Source organism: Neolamprologus brichardi, chromosome 7 (assembly GCF_056152115.1).
Source record: "Neolamprologus brichardi isolate AB-2024 chromosome 7, ASM5615211v1, whole genome shotgun sequence".
Taxonomy (NCBI): domain Eukaryota; kingdom Metazoa; phylum Chordata; class Actinopteri; order Cichliformes; family Cichlidae; genus Neolamprologus; species Neolamprologus brichardi.
This window is the reverse complement of record NC_142110.1, coordinates 44,209,887-44,226,593: the sequence shown is the minus strand read 5'-3', so window position 1 is coordinate 44,226,593 and position 16,707 is coordinate 44,209,887. Positions and strand designations below refer to the sequence as shown.

General features: G+C 41.7%; 2 protein-coding genes across 3 annotated transcripts in view; both read right to left on the bottom strand.

The window, feature by feature from the left end:
* Positions 1-585: 585 nt before the first annotated feature.
* On the bottom strand, positions 586-14,264 carry LOC102787945 (AP-4 complex accessory subunit RUSC2). Of its 2 annotated transcripts, XM_035907048.2 has the most exons (11): positions 13,990-14,264; positions 13,755-13,863; positions 7,684-9,082; positions 7,125-7,341; positions 6,027-7,034; positions 3,909-3,985; positions 3,627-3,801; positions 3,440-3,545; positions 3,305-3,351; positions 1,992-2,655; positions 586-1,859 (listed from the first exon to the last, which is right to left on the bottom strand). In XM_035907048.2, the coding sequence occupies exons 3-11, from the start codon at positions 9,025-9,027 to the stop codon at positions 1,748-1,750; spliced, it is 3,750 nt and encodes a 1,249-aa protein (XP_035762941.2). In that variant the 5' UTR covers positions 9,028-9,082; positions 13,755-13,863; positions 13,990-14,264; the 3' UTR covers positions 586-1,747. The 2 variants fall into 2 exon arrangements, with proteins under 2 accessions (XP_035762941.2, XP_006788852.2); XM_006788789.3 differs by lacking the exon at positions 13,755-13,863.
* A 1,705-nt stretch (positions 14,265-15,969) lies between these two features.
* LOC148102170 (liver-expressed antimicrobial peptide 2) overlaps positions 15,970-16,707 on the bottom strand; it is a 1,319-nt gene continuing 581 nt past the window's right edge. Inside the window, exons 2-3 of the mRNA XM_087844466.1 lie at positions 16,579-16,707; positions 15,970-16,307 (exon numbers count right to left, since the gene is read on the bottom strand). The exon at positions 16,579-16,707 is cut by the window's right edge and continues 11 nt beyond it. Of these exons, the coding sequence (XP_087700592.1) occupies positions 16,274-16,307; positions 16,579-16,707 (163 nt within the window). The 3' untranslated portion in view covers positions 15,970-16,273. The remainder of the gene's footprint in view (positions 16,308-16,578) is intronic.

The window sequence follows — 16,707 nt, the reverse complement described above, 5'->3', positions numbered from 1 at the left end:
CCCTGTTTTCTGAAAAGTGTTGCTGGCATCAAATTAAAAATGAGCTTAAAACCAATTACTTACCAATTTCAATATTTGATGCTGTCTTTTTCTATTTTTTGGTAAATGATGGGTTAAATTGTTTGCAGGTAATTTTATTCCTGGTTTTTTTGTTTGTTTGTTTGTTATTGGGTTTTTTTAAGATTTTATATGGCTTCCCATCTTTTTAGAAATAGATTTGTATATTTGTTAGCCTGATCATATTTATCAAGTCGTATCTGACAACTTATGGCACAAATTACAAAACTCCACAGAAAAAACAGAACCAATTGCTGTACTCCCTTTTTGAAACCTCAGACTAAGCAGCCTACTGAGCAACTATCTGCAGGTTGCAAACACACTAACTGGCTCTGAGAAGGTTTGTCCCTGCACATGCTCAAACCGAATCTAAACCATTCAGTACGCAGTTAGGTACACCTTGCTACACTGGGTTGAACCTGGACTTTAGAACAGCCTTTATTCTTTATGGCACAGATTCAACAAGTTGCTGTAAACATTGCTTGGAAATTTTAGTTCTTCTTTAGTTCTTTTAGTTTTAGTTATCAACATGACTACGGATGCAGATTTTTCAGCTGCACATCCATAATTTGAATCATAACGAGGTCATAAAGGGATGGGCATCATCAGCAACAACACTCAGGTGGGCTGTGGTGTTTAAATGATGCTCGGTTACTCCTGAGGAGCCCAAAGTGTGCTAAGAAATATCCCCCACACCATCACAACAACAACCTGAAATGTTGATTCAAGGCAGCATGAATCCATGCTTTCATGTTATTTACGCCAAGTTCTGACCCTACAGAAATCGACACTCATTAGACAAGGCAGTGTTTTTCAGATCTCATTTTCCAAATTTGCGGACAGGAGTGTCAAGGTCCCAGGTTTGATGTGCTGTGCGTTCATGCTCTTCTGCAAACCTTGATTGTGACGAATGCTTATTTGAGTCACCGTTACTTTCCTATCAGCTCAAAGTAGTATGGCCATGCTCACCTGGCCTTTTTTTGACCATTCTCTGTATTTTAGAAACTGTAAACCGGTTCCTAAATTACCCAGCCCAGCCCATTTAGCAACTATTTTCATGCTCAGTTTGAACTTCAGCAGGTCATCTTGACCTTGTATACTTGCCTAAATGCATTGTATTGCTACATGTGACTAACTGATTAGATGTGCATCAACAAGCAGTTGAACAGGTCTAGCTTATGAAGTGAGTACATATCTAATCCAATTTGAGTGACTAGTTAGAGAGCTATTATATCAGCATCACTAGGTCTTTTCCTGACATTTATAATTTCATGAATACTATATGTAACATATGTTTCTGCATACACTGATAATTAATTTATACATTGACACATTATTAGTCTGATGTGAAGATCTGCCACTTAAACTAGTCTTTTTTTGCTGTTATGCTACACGTTGTGATGCTACACCCTCCCCTGTCCATAGCGCTAATTTGTTTTAAAAGCACAACATGGTGATAAGCTGATATTTAACAGGTACTCAGCAAGAACACAAAAACATTGCTTTGATTCACACCATTTGGTGTAATGCAAAGCTTGTTGAGTAAGAGCCAAAGCTGTTAATCTTGCGTTTTTGTGCTTTCTTCTCAGTTCTGCAGCATGGCTAAGCGCTGCACTTTCATCCAGTTAAGACTTTTGTTCTTACAGTAAATAATCCGCAGTCTGGCTCTCCCCCATGGAGGGTTTAGTTTTCAGCAGTCCTTGTCTGTTTGAGCTCCTCCTAGCTTCATGGACCTGATGGATTGAGCCAAGAGTCCAAGCTGTGATCGGTCCAATCGTAGCCACTGTGATGGTCGCCTGTGCCTTCAAAACAAATGATAAAGAGATAATGCTCATGAGTAGAGTAACACACTGTCTGGATAGTATCCTCACAAAGACAACAACTACAACAACAACTACTCAGGATTACTCGCTCATTCACACACTGGTTCTTACTTTGTGGTTTGTGTTCCTGTGTGACTCTGAGAAATTGCTCCCAGTGTGGATGAAGTACCAGTTGCTCCAAACAGTTTAGCCCAGCGAAGCCCACCCCAGCAAGGATTTTGTGCCTGTTCGGTAGTGGGTGGATTTGAGATGCCACAGTCTTTTTCCACCTTTGTTTCTTCTTTCTTGTTGTCCATACTTATTTGAAACCAAGTATCTGTATGATTTTGGCTACAGTCCTCCATTCCATCCACAACGTCAGGCTCCTTAGGGCACCACTCTGGAATAGGAGCTAACACTGGACTCCTGCTGGTCTGCATACAACCACACTGTTGCTTGTTGCAGCTTGAACTGTGAGAGCTGAGAGACTCTTGGCGGTGCAAATCAATCTGGTGTGAAATCTGACTGTAGTAGCTGATGCCTTCCTTTTTGTCGCCTTGCAGTCTTGGCCAGCTGGTTGCTAAAAGCGCTGAGCACGGTTGAGGTGGGGAGAGAGCCTGCTCCTCTGACCACAGCTGTCTGTGGCGTAACAGTCGGGGCTCCAGAAGCAAGTTGAGGTCAAAGGGCAACACAGAGAGTGGTTGCAGGAGAAGCAGCAGCTCCTGAAACAAAGGATGACAGCGCCCCAGGGACATAGACAGGAACCCCCAAGAATGGTAGTAGGCTGTCACAACATCTATGAAGAAAGTAAAGGAAGTGATCACACTCAGATCCACACATAAGCAATAATATTTTGATAGCTTGGGTTCAGTTTTTATCATGGGTACTTTGGACTAGAGCATTTAAAAAGCTGTATTATGTGTTACCTTATTTAAAGTTGGATGCTCATATTTTTCATGCATAAATTTTCAATTAATAAGATAAATCTACTCCTGGTATGCTTCAGAAAGACTCCAAACACAAATTCTCCAACATTTTTTCTACTGACCCGACATTCCTGGCGAGGGACAGCCAGTCAGAAAAATTGAACTTCTAGGGAGACAGCCTTAAAGCAACAGGAGCTAAAATGTCCAGCTCCTGTACTATAAATAACTACTGACAAGTTTTTGATAAGCTTACAGCTGTTTAGCTGGTTAAACTGACTTTAGGTTGTTAGACTGATAGCATTCCCTAATTGGTGGTAAATCCAAAGAAGACAGCCAACAGACTGAAAGTATTGAGGAGTAAAAAAAAGCAGGATGCAGGTGGGAGATTATGTTATTTCAAGAGTTGTTGCAATCCATTTAGTTGTTACGCTCACTGAGTGTCAGCGAAAGTGGTGCACAAGCTGAGTTATGGCTCCCTGGAGGCAGAAATAAAGAACTATAAATTGCCTGTCGCCTCACCTTTTTGACTCTGAAGATGACTGAGCCAGAACTCCAAAGCTCTCAAGCTGTAAGAGAAGAAACAACCAAGAGAACATTAAGGTTATGTTCTTCACACATCTTTATTTGCCAATTAGTAACATCAAAGGTATTTACTTAAGCAGGCCCATGATGAAGGCTCTCAGTTTCATGCAGTGGCTGGTGAGCTGGGGACAGCGTCTGATTTTGGAAACAAGACTGTGAAGAACTCTGGTGGATGGACCTGTGTTAAACAGAGATTATAAAACTATATCAAAGACCACATAATCCTGCTTGGGCAAACTGATGAGACCCTTTAGCCTACCAATCCTAGTAGAGGTTTCGACCACACTCCAGGCGTGATTGCGGCGTTGTCCGATTATAAAATCCAGTTTGTGATCCCTAAGACCGTCCTCTAGAATATCCTGGATCGTTGGACACAAGTGTTCCAGGACCAGACCAGCGATTGTAGGACTGTAAGAACTGTTCCCCAGGCGCATCTAAGCCAGAGGAAATGTTATACATTATATTTTTTGCTTACACAATATACCTGCTGGCACATTTATATTGTGATATGTCAATAACAATGCTAAGGTCAGAAAAATACCTTTTCTTCAGGATCTCTGCTGCTGCCAAAATGAGCCATAATCAGATCCACCGCCCTGCTCACAGACCTCAGCAACCCTGGAGACACCAAACAAGCAAGTTGGACAGGATGAATTTTATTCAGAAACAAAATCTGACAACTTTATACTTGTTCAAGAGCATGAACTGGTGTGGTGTTAAGGTGTCTGTTGATTTCATTGCTAGTTAAAGCTTATGTGTGGTGTGATGCATGACCAACCAATGAGTAACACCCAGAAACTGTCAGTTTTAGGCTGATATACACTCACTGGACACTTTGGTGCAACTTTTTGACTGCCATCCAATCAGCCAGTTCCATGGCAGCAACAATGCATTCAGACATGTGGAAATGGACAATGTCAGTAACTTAAATAGCAACTTTAATAGCAGTTTCTAACAGGAAAGGGAGCCTACAATTCACAAGAACTCACTAAAATTGGACAACAGAAAATTGGAAAAATGTTGCCTGGTCTGCTGCGACATTAAGAAGGTATTTGGCCAAAACTTTGGCCTGCCTTGTATCAACAATTCAAGCTGTTGCTGATTGTGCAATGTATGGGAGGAATTTTCTTGACACACGCTGTTGCTGACCATGACGCCATCATGTCACAAAGCTTAAATCATCTCAAACTGGTTTCTTGAACATGACAGTAAGTTCGCTGTACTCAAATGGCCTCCACTGTCACATGATCTCAGTCCAATAGATGTTTGGCATGTGGTAGAACTGGAGATTCACATCATGGATGTGCAGCCAACAAATCTGCAGTAAATGCATGTGCTATCATAGCAATATTGATCAAAATCTCAGAGGAATTTTTCCAGCACCTTGTCGAATCTATGAGACGAAGAATTAAAGGCAGTCTGATGGCAAAAGCGATCAAACCTTGTACTGACAAGCTGTAACTAATAAGGTGGCCAGTGAGCGTATTTCTGTAAGTTAAGGATTCTGACAGTGTTCAAAATGTATTAAATGAAATTCAAAAACTAATTCAGGAAGCTTAAGCTTTCTAACTGCTAGACACAGCTCCACTTTAGCCCTGTAAGACTGGGACCGGCCTGGAGAGACTGGCAACCTGTCCAGGGTGACCTCTGTCTCTTAGCTGGAACAGGCTCCAACCCCTCCACAATCCTGAATTGGATAAGGAAAAGAAAAATGGATGGCTGGAGTTTTTTTTTTTTATTTCAGTCCTCAATTTCAGATTTTATACTGGCCAACTGTTTCCCCCTAGTGCGAGTGATTTGCTGCATTGCTGTCTCTCTATGTAGATTATTTTCCAAAAAGCCATATCTTCTTTTAATTGATGAATTAAAACTCTGGAGATGAATAGTTCTAGGTAGGTTTTGGTATAAGTCAGCTTGTTTTGGGACTTTCCTAGTACTATCAGTTTAAAATCATGACACTAGACTATCAGCGTGTGTTTCAAGAAAGTGTTCACTAACTGGGTCAATACACAGTCATAGGAGAGCAGGGTTGCGGGGTTCATTATCATATTTCAGGAATGCAAATGTCGAAGGGAACCAAAGATGAAAGAGTCGTTTTTTTCCATTTCAGCAGCGGTCTTCAATGACTTGCTTCACCCTGTCTCTCTTCTTCATCTCTCATACTGGCTAGCCTCTGCAAATGTCACAGTAAATTCTTTATGCATGTTGATGCTGCCTGCAGTGCTGCACCACATAGACTTTTTGCAGTTGCGCAAATGCCTCCTCTATTACTAATCTTTACCTTATTGGAAATGGTTTACATTTATATAACTATATTTACACCAAGCGACTTATATGATAGCACTAAAACAAAGTGATTGCGATATAAAACATTAACACTGTTTCTACTGGATCCTTCTCTCTTTTGTCCCGCAGTCGCGCACACATAGGCTACAGAGAGGACGGCTCAGCCAATCCTGTGCTGGGAGAGTTAAAAATAGGTCATGTTTGAGAGGAAGCCCCTTCAGGGTATTCAAAGCACTGCTGCAGCACTGTGAGTTTTTATTGCTGCTCTTAACAACTCATCACCGGCTAGACAATCCAGTCACTTTTACTACATTTCAATTATAATATATTGACAGTATTTCACATCATTTATCAGCAGTCAGCTGAGACTCACTTCTCCTCTGAAGATGGCTGATAGACATGGACTCATAAGACGTATCGGGTGAGAGGTTGAACTCTGCGGGCGGCCTGTCGCTCAGGATCAGAGACTCACTGTGATGACTCTGATTTGGCTTCAAACTGTGTCCAGCAGAGTCCTGGATTTGCAGCCCTGAAGCGGCCAAGGATAGGAGAGAACTCAGAGAGGAGAGAGGAGCCACTGTGGAGAGGGCAGCTGTGAAACTAGAGTGAAAAAAGCCTGAGTCAGCTGCAGGTGCCGCTCCACACTGTGGAAGCTTTTCCTGTGGCAGTGAGGTTTTGGGAGGAGAAACAGACACCTGCGAGTTTGGGTGGTGGGTGTCAGTGGTGATGGTTAAAGTGGGTGGGTTTTGAGACAATATTGAATGATAGGTGGTGTAGTTAAGGGAATGATTAGCACTTTTAGGCTCGGCGTGCACTTGGCTTTGCTCAAAGGTGAGACTGATCAAGTCCTTGTAGGTGGGAATCCTAACGAGACTGGATCGATTCGGAGCTGAGACAAGACTAAGCAAAGTGTTAGCCTGAGTTTGGCCTGAATGTGGGCCTGCTTTGTCTTGCTCTTGAGCCTCTGTGGGACAACTAGTATGATGTGAATCCAGGCTGCTGTTTGACGTGCATGGACCGGTGCAGTCTTTGCTTTCACCCAACTGATTCCATGAACGCGTGCGGATGAAGCACTCTGGGCTTGGTGTGCAGGTGGAGCAGGTACCAGAGCTAGAAGGAGCCTCTAGGAAGATGGAGCAGTGGTTGTCTGTCGGTGATGGGTGAAAATCTGAAAAACTTTGGCTGCTTTTGCCTTTGAAACTGAAGGCCGGCTGCATGTTAGCAGTCTTACTGCTCTTTTTATTTAGATACTGCTCTAGCAGGCAGCCAAGGGGCTGGGACGGCGGCTGCGGCTTTCCTGCAGGAACCAGAACAAAGGGCTGGATGGGCAGCGAGGTTGGCCTCTGGGCTTTACTGTAGCGCACCACATCTGGACTTGGTCCTGAGAAGGACATGTAAGATCATGATTTTTCACTCAAAATCACAGACACAAAGCAAAAGAACTGGATTTTTCTATTAGCCACTGCCTTACCCTTCTCAGTATCACAAGGATAGTTGTGCTCCTGGTCCTGCATCACAGATGGCTGTGTGGTTGCCACTCTTGCATCTTGGCATTTGCTGCTATGTGGGCCACACTGGCTGGGGCACAGCGAGCAAGGCGTGTGGGAGAGGTTCTGGATGCTATCTGCCTGTTTCTTTCTGCAGAGGGCTTTGTCAGTGGAGGTGGTTGCAACCTGGTAATCTTGGATCTGAAAATGAGAACAGTCAAACTGAACACCCGTCTCCTTTTGCTGGTCCTCTTTCTCCTGATGGAGAAGAGAAAAAGCAAGGAAAAACTGCTTAGTTTCAATGACAATAACCTATCAAGTTTATAAATGCTGTTCCCAAAAGGTGGTCAGATTGTCAAAAGGGAATATTGTGTGCAGCAGCAAAGTTCATTACTCTTATCAAAGCTGTGTAACTGATATATAAAACATTAGTACATAATTTAATTGAGTCATTTGCCATTTCTTCTATTTGCAAATCACATTAAAGTTATAGATCTAAAAACTTTTTTTAATCATCCAAACACTATAAAGGGTTTTTTTTACCTTCTCAATTTCATTCTGCTGTCCTTCTTTCTTCTGATCAAAACTGAGAAGGAAGGGGCTGCCTCTGCTCTGACCTTCGGGGCAGCCGGTGACACTGGACCAGGCCGGGCTGGGTGACTGGGAAGAGAGGTCACAAGTCACAAGCTTGTAGTACTTCTGGTTGGTCCCCATGGCCAGTGTGGCCTGGCTTTGAAGACAGGCAGTCAGGTCTGATACCTCTAGAGAGGAGAGACCCACGGGTAGCTCCTCTAGTGAGTACAGATTGCAGTTAGAGTCAAGGCCCCGAGGGGACAGGCGGGAAGCAGAAAGCAGCATGTCAACCTCCTCTTTCGGAGGAGAGTAAACCGTCATGCTATCAAGTTTGACTTCTTCATTCTGACTTTGGGGGACAGGTTGGAGGTTGAGGAATACACATCCCTCTGATGGCCCAGAGGGGTGAGCTGCAGGACTGCTGAGATCATGAGGTGTGGCAGGATTGTTGCTCCTGTTGTACATAGTGCAGAAGTTAACCAAGACGCCGTCAGAACTGTTACAGGAAGAGTCACTGACATACTCTGTGTGGTTGTTGGAAAGACGCTCTGGGGAACATTTGTGTTCGCCGTGGAGGCAGCAGGACATGTTATCCTCCAGTCTGTCTGAGTCCTTCTCCAAACAAGCCAACATCGTGATGCCAGATCTGCTCATGTGACAGCACTGGCATTCAGGCGGCAGTGAGTCCATCTGGTTGGACTGGTTAGAGAGCCACTCCTGATCACTCTCACTAACCAGCATAGTTCCCTCATTGCCCCATTCACTGTCCAGGTTCCCGTGGGGCATTGGGTATATTGGGTAATTTGTGGCGACATTACTTAGCGGCCAATTGGAATTTCCATGCAGCACAAACGAAGAGTCCTCGTGATATCTGTGCAGATTATCTCCGTCGCTGTCTTCATCCTCCTCGTCCTCATTTAACTCTGTACAGGGAAGGAAGGAGTTGCGCGACCGGACATTGCATCTAGGCACAGAGCTTTCCTTCTTCTGGTGGGAACTCGTCTCTTCGGGCGACGAGGTGGATTCGTACTTCCAGCTTCCGTCGCTGCCTCCCTCCTCTTCCGTCCGGTCCTCGTTGAGGCTGCTGTAGCTGCTGGAAAAATGTCTCCGGTCACCGGTGAAGGCATGCTCACAGTTTATCGACTCTTGCTCTGGGAGGGACACGGCCCGAGTCAGGCCTGCTGAGCACAGCCGGCCGGGCCTCTTGGCAGAGCTGCACAGGGCCTGGACAGGAAGCTGCCAAGTGGAAAGCTGCACCACGGGGAAGTGGCAGGCTATCAAGGTGTCCCCAGAGAGACTGGATGCTCCAATCATACTTCTGGATAAGGCTGGACAACGAAAGCTGTCTCCATGTTCCTATAATTTAATCCTGGAAGAGTAACACAGAATAGATTAAATTTTGGGGATTCTGCAGAAATTCATTCAGAATTATACAACAGGGAGCTTGTACAAGTGAAGATAAAATCAGTATTAAGTACACTACATTAATGGAATGCTCAGTCTCTATGTACAGCCATCAGCTAACACTGATAAGCATTAATCATAACTGAAAATGTTTAGAGTTTTGTGCAAAGCACAATTACATCTTTTAAAAAAATATATTTGCTGTTGCCATTTGCATGAAGATTTGTCTATTACTGCATACGCGCTTCTCATTTTTCTGTTTTCTTACCTCAGTGATTACTGCAGCTCAATGTTTTATGACATGAACAGATTAAAGAGAAAAGCGAGAGTGTACAGTTTATCAAGTGGATTTTCCAACTGTATATGCAGCTCAGGGGCCTGCTTACTGGTGGTGGTCAGAGGGCCCGGTGGCGCCTGTGTCCGGCAGCCTCGCCTCTGTCAGTGCGCCCCAGGGCGGCTGTGGCTACAATGTAGCTTGCCATCGCCAGTGTGTGAATGGGTGAATGACTGAATGTAGTGTAAAGCGCTTTGGGGTCCTTAAAGACTAGAAAAGCGCTATACAAATGCAGGCCATTTACCATTTAAACATTTTAGTGTTAGATTTAAAAAAATGCATTTTCAAATCTGGAGTAAAAAAAAAAGAAGATAAAAACCTAAAACACAAACACAAAGCTACTGCTGTCACAGTCTTCTCCCTCCATTTACCCCACCGGTCCTGCCATCCAAGTCTGCTTCTAGCAGCCTACACTCCATAATTCAGTCAACCATAACAAACTCCTCCTCTCTCAGCCTGGGCCAACCACAGTCGCTCACAGTCATCAGGCTGCTCTGTAACTAGGGCAGCTGCACTGCAGAGTTGCTCCGCTGGCACTCCTAAGAGTAAATACACTTTCACATCACTTTAGTTAATTGAAAGTGTTCCATCATGTTCACGTGTAGTGCTGCTGACTTTGCACACACTCGTTTAAAATAAAAACATGCACAAAAAGAACAACGAGGGCCATCTCCCCTTCATGCAATAAAATAATGAGGACAAGAAAAAAACATAAATACAAAGCAAGTGCAAACTACATATAAAATATTCATCCAGTGGTGAGCGCTAATGATGTTCAGTCACAGAAGAAAAGCTTTAGTGTTGTTTTATGACTTTAACCCAGACTGAAATTGGAAAAAAATAAAGAACAAAGTAGAATAGAGGTTTAGGAACACGTGAAGTAGCTTCTTGAAAACAAAACAAGTGTCTGATTTTCCTCACCCACATTAGCTCAGTCAGTAATGGAGATTATGTTGATGGATGAGTGGCTATGATTACGGTCTTACAGTTATAGGCCTTCACTGACCCATAAAGCCTGCAGTTTATATTCCTATCCTGACTCTTATAACACGCGCAGCGAAAACTTTCAAGGGTCAAGAACTTACAGATATGATTGTTTCAAATTTAAATGTGTAATGTGTTACTGATTAACTATTAAGGGTTTTTTTTAGATCTCTTATTTTCTTTATTTGAAATTTGATTGCACAGGTTCACATAAAAATATATTTAAAATACCATTTTTATGATTCTGGCTCAGATACAGGCTTTATATATCAGAGGTGTCAAACTCAATTTACCACAGTCAAAATTTTTCAAATAGCTGACACCATAAGAACGATAAGAACGGTGAAAGACGTCCCTTAACAAAATCTTCTTAAAATATTTGTGTCATTTAGTGTGTGATCTATTAACAAAACCTGATTAACAACCAGAGATAGGTAAACACACACACACACACGAACACACAGTGGAATCCCAGTAAAAAGCTATAAATCCTCCACATGTGGATATTTAGTAACTGCACATTAATGTTTTATAGTCAAGCATCTTGTCTACATCCAGAAATACTTTCAATTTTCCAACCATTTTCACACCTGTATAATCCTATCATCACCACAAGAGGAACAGGAGTTCATATTACTGAAAAATGTAAGCAATTAATGAGTTCGTTACAATTTTTACATTTTCCAAAACCATCCCATCCATTGGGACAGATTACGCAGATTTGGATTTCGCAGACGCTTTTTTTTTAACACTGTAATGTAACTGTAATGTAATTCAACACATACATACTAAAATAACAATTGTACACTTTTTTGTTTCTTGTAGTAGTTTTGCTAATTTTTTGACAGCTAATTTTTTATATTATGGCAAAAATTCACTTAGGGGACTGAAATAACAGTTGCAGGACAGCAGTGCTCATAAAACAACATTACACAGTTTACAATTATCATAATTCAGGTAATATAAAATATATATTATTAAAATATGCATGTCACGCCTGGCCATAAGGTAAAAGGCATACAGTTATCACCATCATATAGACGAGTTATCTTTGATTAAAGCACATTCTGTGTATTTTCGTGCTTACATGGGTTATCGCACATAACATATAATCACATCATATGACACAAAATCCTGTTTCTGGTAAATATTTTTGAATGATTATATTACATTTTTTAGTGCATGTCACACTTCAACTCTTTGTAATAAACCTGGTTTTCAAGATTGACCGTTTCAATTGACGGACAGTTTAATGGCCAGGTGAGGCCTGCTCCCTTGTTACATCATGACAAATAAAGTTGATTGAAATTCTGTACTCATATTTTATATATTTTACCTCATGTTGACAAAAAGAGGTGTCAGGGACAGTAAGGGGGGGGGGGGGGTAAAAATCATACAATTGAAGCTTTGACAGACACAGCAACAACTTGCTGGAATTGGTCCAAGTGTGCAATCAAGAAATGCCTGCATGAATGTAAATACTGAGTTCACAACAAGGCACAAACCACTGGCTACACTCAAGAACTAGCAGGCCAGATTAGACGGCCAGAAAACATCTGAAAGTGCCAGGTTTGGAAAAAACATTTTGGACAGACCAAGATGAATTTTTCAGCACAATGATAATAGTAAGAGAAAAGTCTAAAGAAGAAGAGAAACATTATCATTATCTGAAACGTACCACATCACCTGTCTAATTTTTGTGGAGTCAATGTTATTGCATGAACATATATGGCTCCCAGGGGAACTGGGTCACTGGTGTTTATTGATGATGTGACTGCTGATAGAAGCAGGAGCATGAATTGTGACGTGCGTAGGGCTACACTCTCTGCTCAGATTCAACTAAATGCTGCAAAACTGATAAGACAGAGCTTGATTGTACACATGGATAAAAACCCAAAACATGCTCCAAAAGCAACCCAAGAATTTGTCAAGGCAAAGAAACGAGATATTCTTCAATGGCCAAGTCTGTAACCTGATCTCAGCTTTTCAGTTATTAAATACAAAGGAGAGGGCAGAGAGATCCACAGACAAGCAGCAGCTGAAGGTGGCTGCTGTAAAAGCCTGGCAGAGCATCTCATGGGAGGAAACAGTGTTTCTGTGGGGACTTCAGGCACTCGCTGACTGCAGAGGACTTTCAAACTTTTAAAAATAATGCTTATTTTTTTAAAAAAATGATGTTAGTTTGTCCAATTAATTTTGAGCCTCTGGAGACGAGGACTGTGTATTAAAAAAGTAAACCCCTTGAATTAAAGCTTAAAGTCTGCGCTTCAGTCACATATTGACTGTCTGATTTGAAACCAACTGTGGTGGTGTACAGAGGCAAATTTCAACAATGTTTGTCCAACAAGTTATGAACCTGAATATGTTTTTCTGTGTTTGTCTTTATTTCTTAATTTCATTTGTTACAGATCATTTTTGGCTCCTTAGATACGAGGACACGATCAATTTAGAAATGAAAGCTTTTCCACTTCCCAACTGCATAACAGCCTTGTTCATGGGCCATCATTCCCTGATGGTCTTGGACCATGTAAGATATTATAGCTAAATTTGACATTAGTATCAACAGCTATACTGAAAACAAAGGCATTTATGAATTTCAGTCCAGGTATGTATGGTGGAAGGTCTCAGAATCCCACTGAACCCCTGAATTATCACGAGTCACATCTATACATCAAGTGTCAGTATCCCAAACCTCAGCACATGCTGCTTCTGACTTCTAACCCTTGTCTACCTTATATTATGAAGGGATTTGCTCATAAAATGTAACTATAGTTATATTTATTATTTAAAGTATTATCCATACTCATAATAAACAAATCAGTTTAAGTTATTTGGCCAACATTTTGGAACCTTACACGAATATCAGTCCTTTAGTTTAGTTTCCCTTGAGTCACCTTATTTTCAGTATTATAATATAACAGGAATGTAGGCCAGAACCTCAGACTACTTGTCTGCAACAACATCACTGCAAAGTGGATACAACTCCTCATCTTTGCCGGTAGTCCTCCTACCTTGCATCTCAAATATCTAAGCCAATCAAACCGGCCCTCTGCGTACTGGAGCGCATGGACATGGTTCTGATTAACTGAGCTGCTTCTCTGGAAATATCTGTCAGGTCAAGTTAGCCATCAACCTGAAGGATGGATGTTGTGGTTACATGAAAGCAAAGAGGCCCAGACAGTGCTTGTGCTTGTTAAGAGCGATGATGCCCTGTAACTAGACAACATCAGTGACTGCTCATAGTGGTCTCCAGTTAATGTGAAGGGAAAGTTTCACGAGGATCTCGAGAATCAGAGATGATGTCTGACCTGCATCTTACCTTGGGGCCAGGTGTTTGTGTGCATCTACACAATGGCAAAGAAATATTCAAAGTGGCTTAAGTGGGACACGTTAGACAACAAGAGGCAGGGCACACAGGTAGCCAGCTTCTAGAAATAGCAAACCCACACACAAGAAAATGTGAAGTGACCAAATACGAGAACAAGATATGAGCTGAAGCACTTAATGAAAGGCAACATTGCAGGAGCGCAAAACGCATTGAAAGCAGCACCTACTTGAAAACAGCCGTCAGTTAAAGGTGATCTCCATCCGTGCAGGTGCTTCATGTGGATGCGGTTTGGTCCAAAAACATGCACTTTTTTTTATTATTACGGACGAGACTATTCGACGCACTACAGCCGTCGAAGGCGTATTATGAAAGCTAATGTTTTCATCTATGTTGTCAGATATCTCCGGTTAAAACCTCTTATTTATAACTATTAATAAACACTAGGGTAATATGAAACCGCTCCGGCATTGAAGTCCCCCACAGACACAGCGGTCCCCACGCCGCCGCTTCTCCACCGCTCAGGATGGATGGGCTGTTGCGTCACGACCAGGTTAGCCAATGAGGAGGGAGAAGTTCCTGTTACTCAAGTATCCAAGACACCCGGTAGGAAGCAAGTAAAACCTAAAATACTTCGATTTTTCTTTTTTTGTTATTGTTGTTTTTTGTTTTGTTTTGTTTTGTTTTTGGCGGGGGTGGAAACGATAAAAGTAAACATGCTGTTCAGTGCCTCGTCTGATTGCTGACATCTATTTTTCTTACTCAAGAATAAATATTATTATAATTATAATTATTATTTTATCTAGGCTATTTAAAAAAAGGGGGGGGGGGGCAATCCACACTCATAATAAACAATATAAGTGGTGGGTGTAGTAAACAGTGAAGGCATGATCCATTAGGTCTCAAAACTATACGCCCTTGCTGCTCTAATAATAGAGTATTATTTGGCGGACAGCAGGCCTGTACGTCTCAAACGTGCGTTTGCCATAGCATATTCACTTCTTAAACAGCCCCAGCTCGCCCTCTAGCGGTGAAACTGAGGATTTAGGGTTCAGTTGTTGATGTGTTTCACTTCCCATTCTCACGTGGTTGACAGCTCTAAAACCCCTATTAGGTGAGGGTATCAATAACAGCTTCAGTCCAAGTAAGAGGCGTGATATGTTCAAGACCTTCTGTAATACTGGCTGTCGCTCTGCTGGCTAACCCCATGTAAACCCGACTGGTGGGAAATATGGCCACCTCTGCTTTCATATGTAAGCCAGATTTTGAAGGAGAGAATTGGGCATCTATCAAAGCATAATAAGAGTGAGGACACAGCTCTGAATCTACAGTTTTAAGGCCACCTCAGAGGCCAAATCAGTTCTCCTCATTAACGCGAGATATAAACCATTTAGGGCAGGTATCTTCAAATCTCATTGGTGTGAGGTCATGGGCTCAGGCAGTATTTGTGGCATTTTTAAAAAGCTGCCAAACATGTCAGAATAACTACAGAGGCATAAGTACTAAGTACTACTGCAGGTATGAGTAATGACAGTAGATTTTGGCACAAAGTTCCAGCCCAAATTCTTTTTTAGAAAAGGTTCCACGACCTCAGTGTCAGCAACTCCTTGTTTTATGACTGTTTATCCTTCCTGCAAAGCTTAGATTAGGTAGATGCAAAATGAGTTTCTCTCATCTACTGAGCCCTAAGATCAGCCATTTTCACCCCTGCTGTTGTTATCGAGTACATTCAGGGTTTGTAATTCAGTACTACTACTTCTTTTAGGATAAAAGTGGCCTTTGTCTGGGTTACTGTAAGCTTTTTGCTGGCACTTTTAACACAGGAAGTGGTTATGAATATGCATTTACAATCTTTCTTATTCTTCCTTAAAATAAGTTTTATGAATGCTGGAAAAGTTAAAACAACATTCCCAGCACCGTGGTTTGGATGAGTAATGCAACTTGCGCATTAGCTGGGTGGAAAGCTGTTTTTCAAGCACCTCGACTGAAAGAGTAGCAGAAAGTGTGAGAAATATATAAATGTGTTTTGGATTTATTTTACTACTAAAAAAGAAAATGAAGATGTGGGCAGTACAACCTCTTGAAAAAAATGTATAGTATATTTGAATTTTTACATTATTTACAATATTTACAAATAAATACATAAAAAATCTCTTTAAAAAAAAAAACAACAGCAACAACCTTGAACCAATAAACCCAGAGCGGCTCAAACTTTGCATGGATATTTATATTTTCTTATAAAACACATTCAGATTACACAGCTTGTGTGATGTTGCAGCAGTGTTTTAGACAAATCACTTAAGGTGGCGCCATTTGATTGGTTATGCATGCCTGGATTTTACAGCTTTGTTTTTGATGCAGCGCGGTGGAAAAAGATCTGATTGCTCAGAATTAATGTTGGAGCCAGAATAAAGGAGCGGGCAGGTTTTAGAAAACAAAACAAAACAGGCAGTTGTGGTCCATAAAGCAGATGTCTGTTTTGTAGATTCTGATGGTGTTTGTGCGTCTCTTTTTCAGGTGGTGATCCAGAAAGAACAGATATTTTTCCTGTAAAGATAAGAATGATTGCACCATTATTACCCTTTGACTTTATCCAGACCATGCATGCAAAATACACGTGTACACACCTTCACACTGCCTATGTACAGCATAGTAATGAACACACTATGAAAACTGTTTTTTTTTTTAAGAATATGTTGCTGAGTTTGACATTTAAGAGCTACATAGAGTTAATGTAAAATAGTCAAAAATGATCAGGAGTATCAGGAAGACAGGTAAATCGATGGACTGCCATGAAATATTTAAGCTTCAGCTGTACCTGCAGTATTTTGTGCCACACTCTAGGTGATCCCTGCAGCTGGCACCGACAGGCTTCAGACTGTTCCAGCGCCACAACAGTGAACGTTTGGTCCGCTGAATTAAGCCATGCCACTCGTCAGGTACAGGC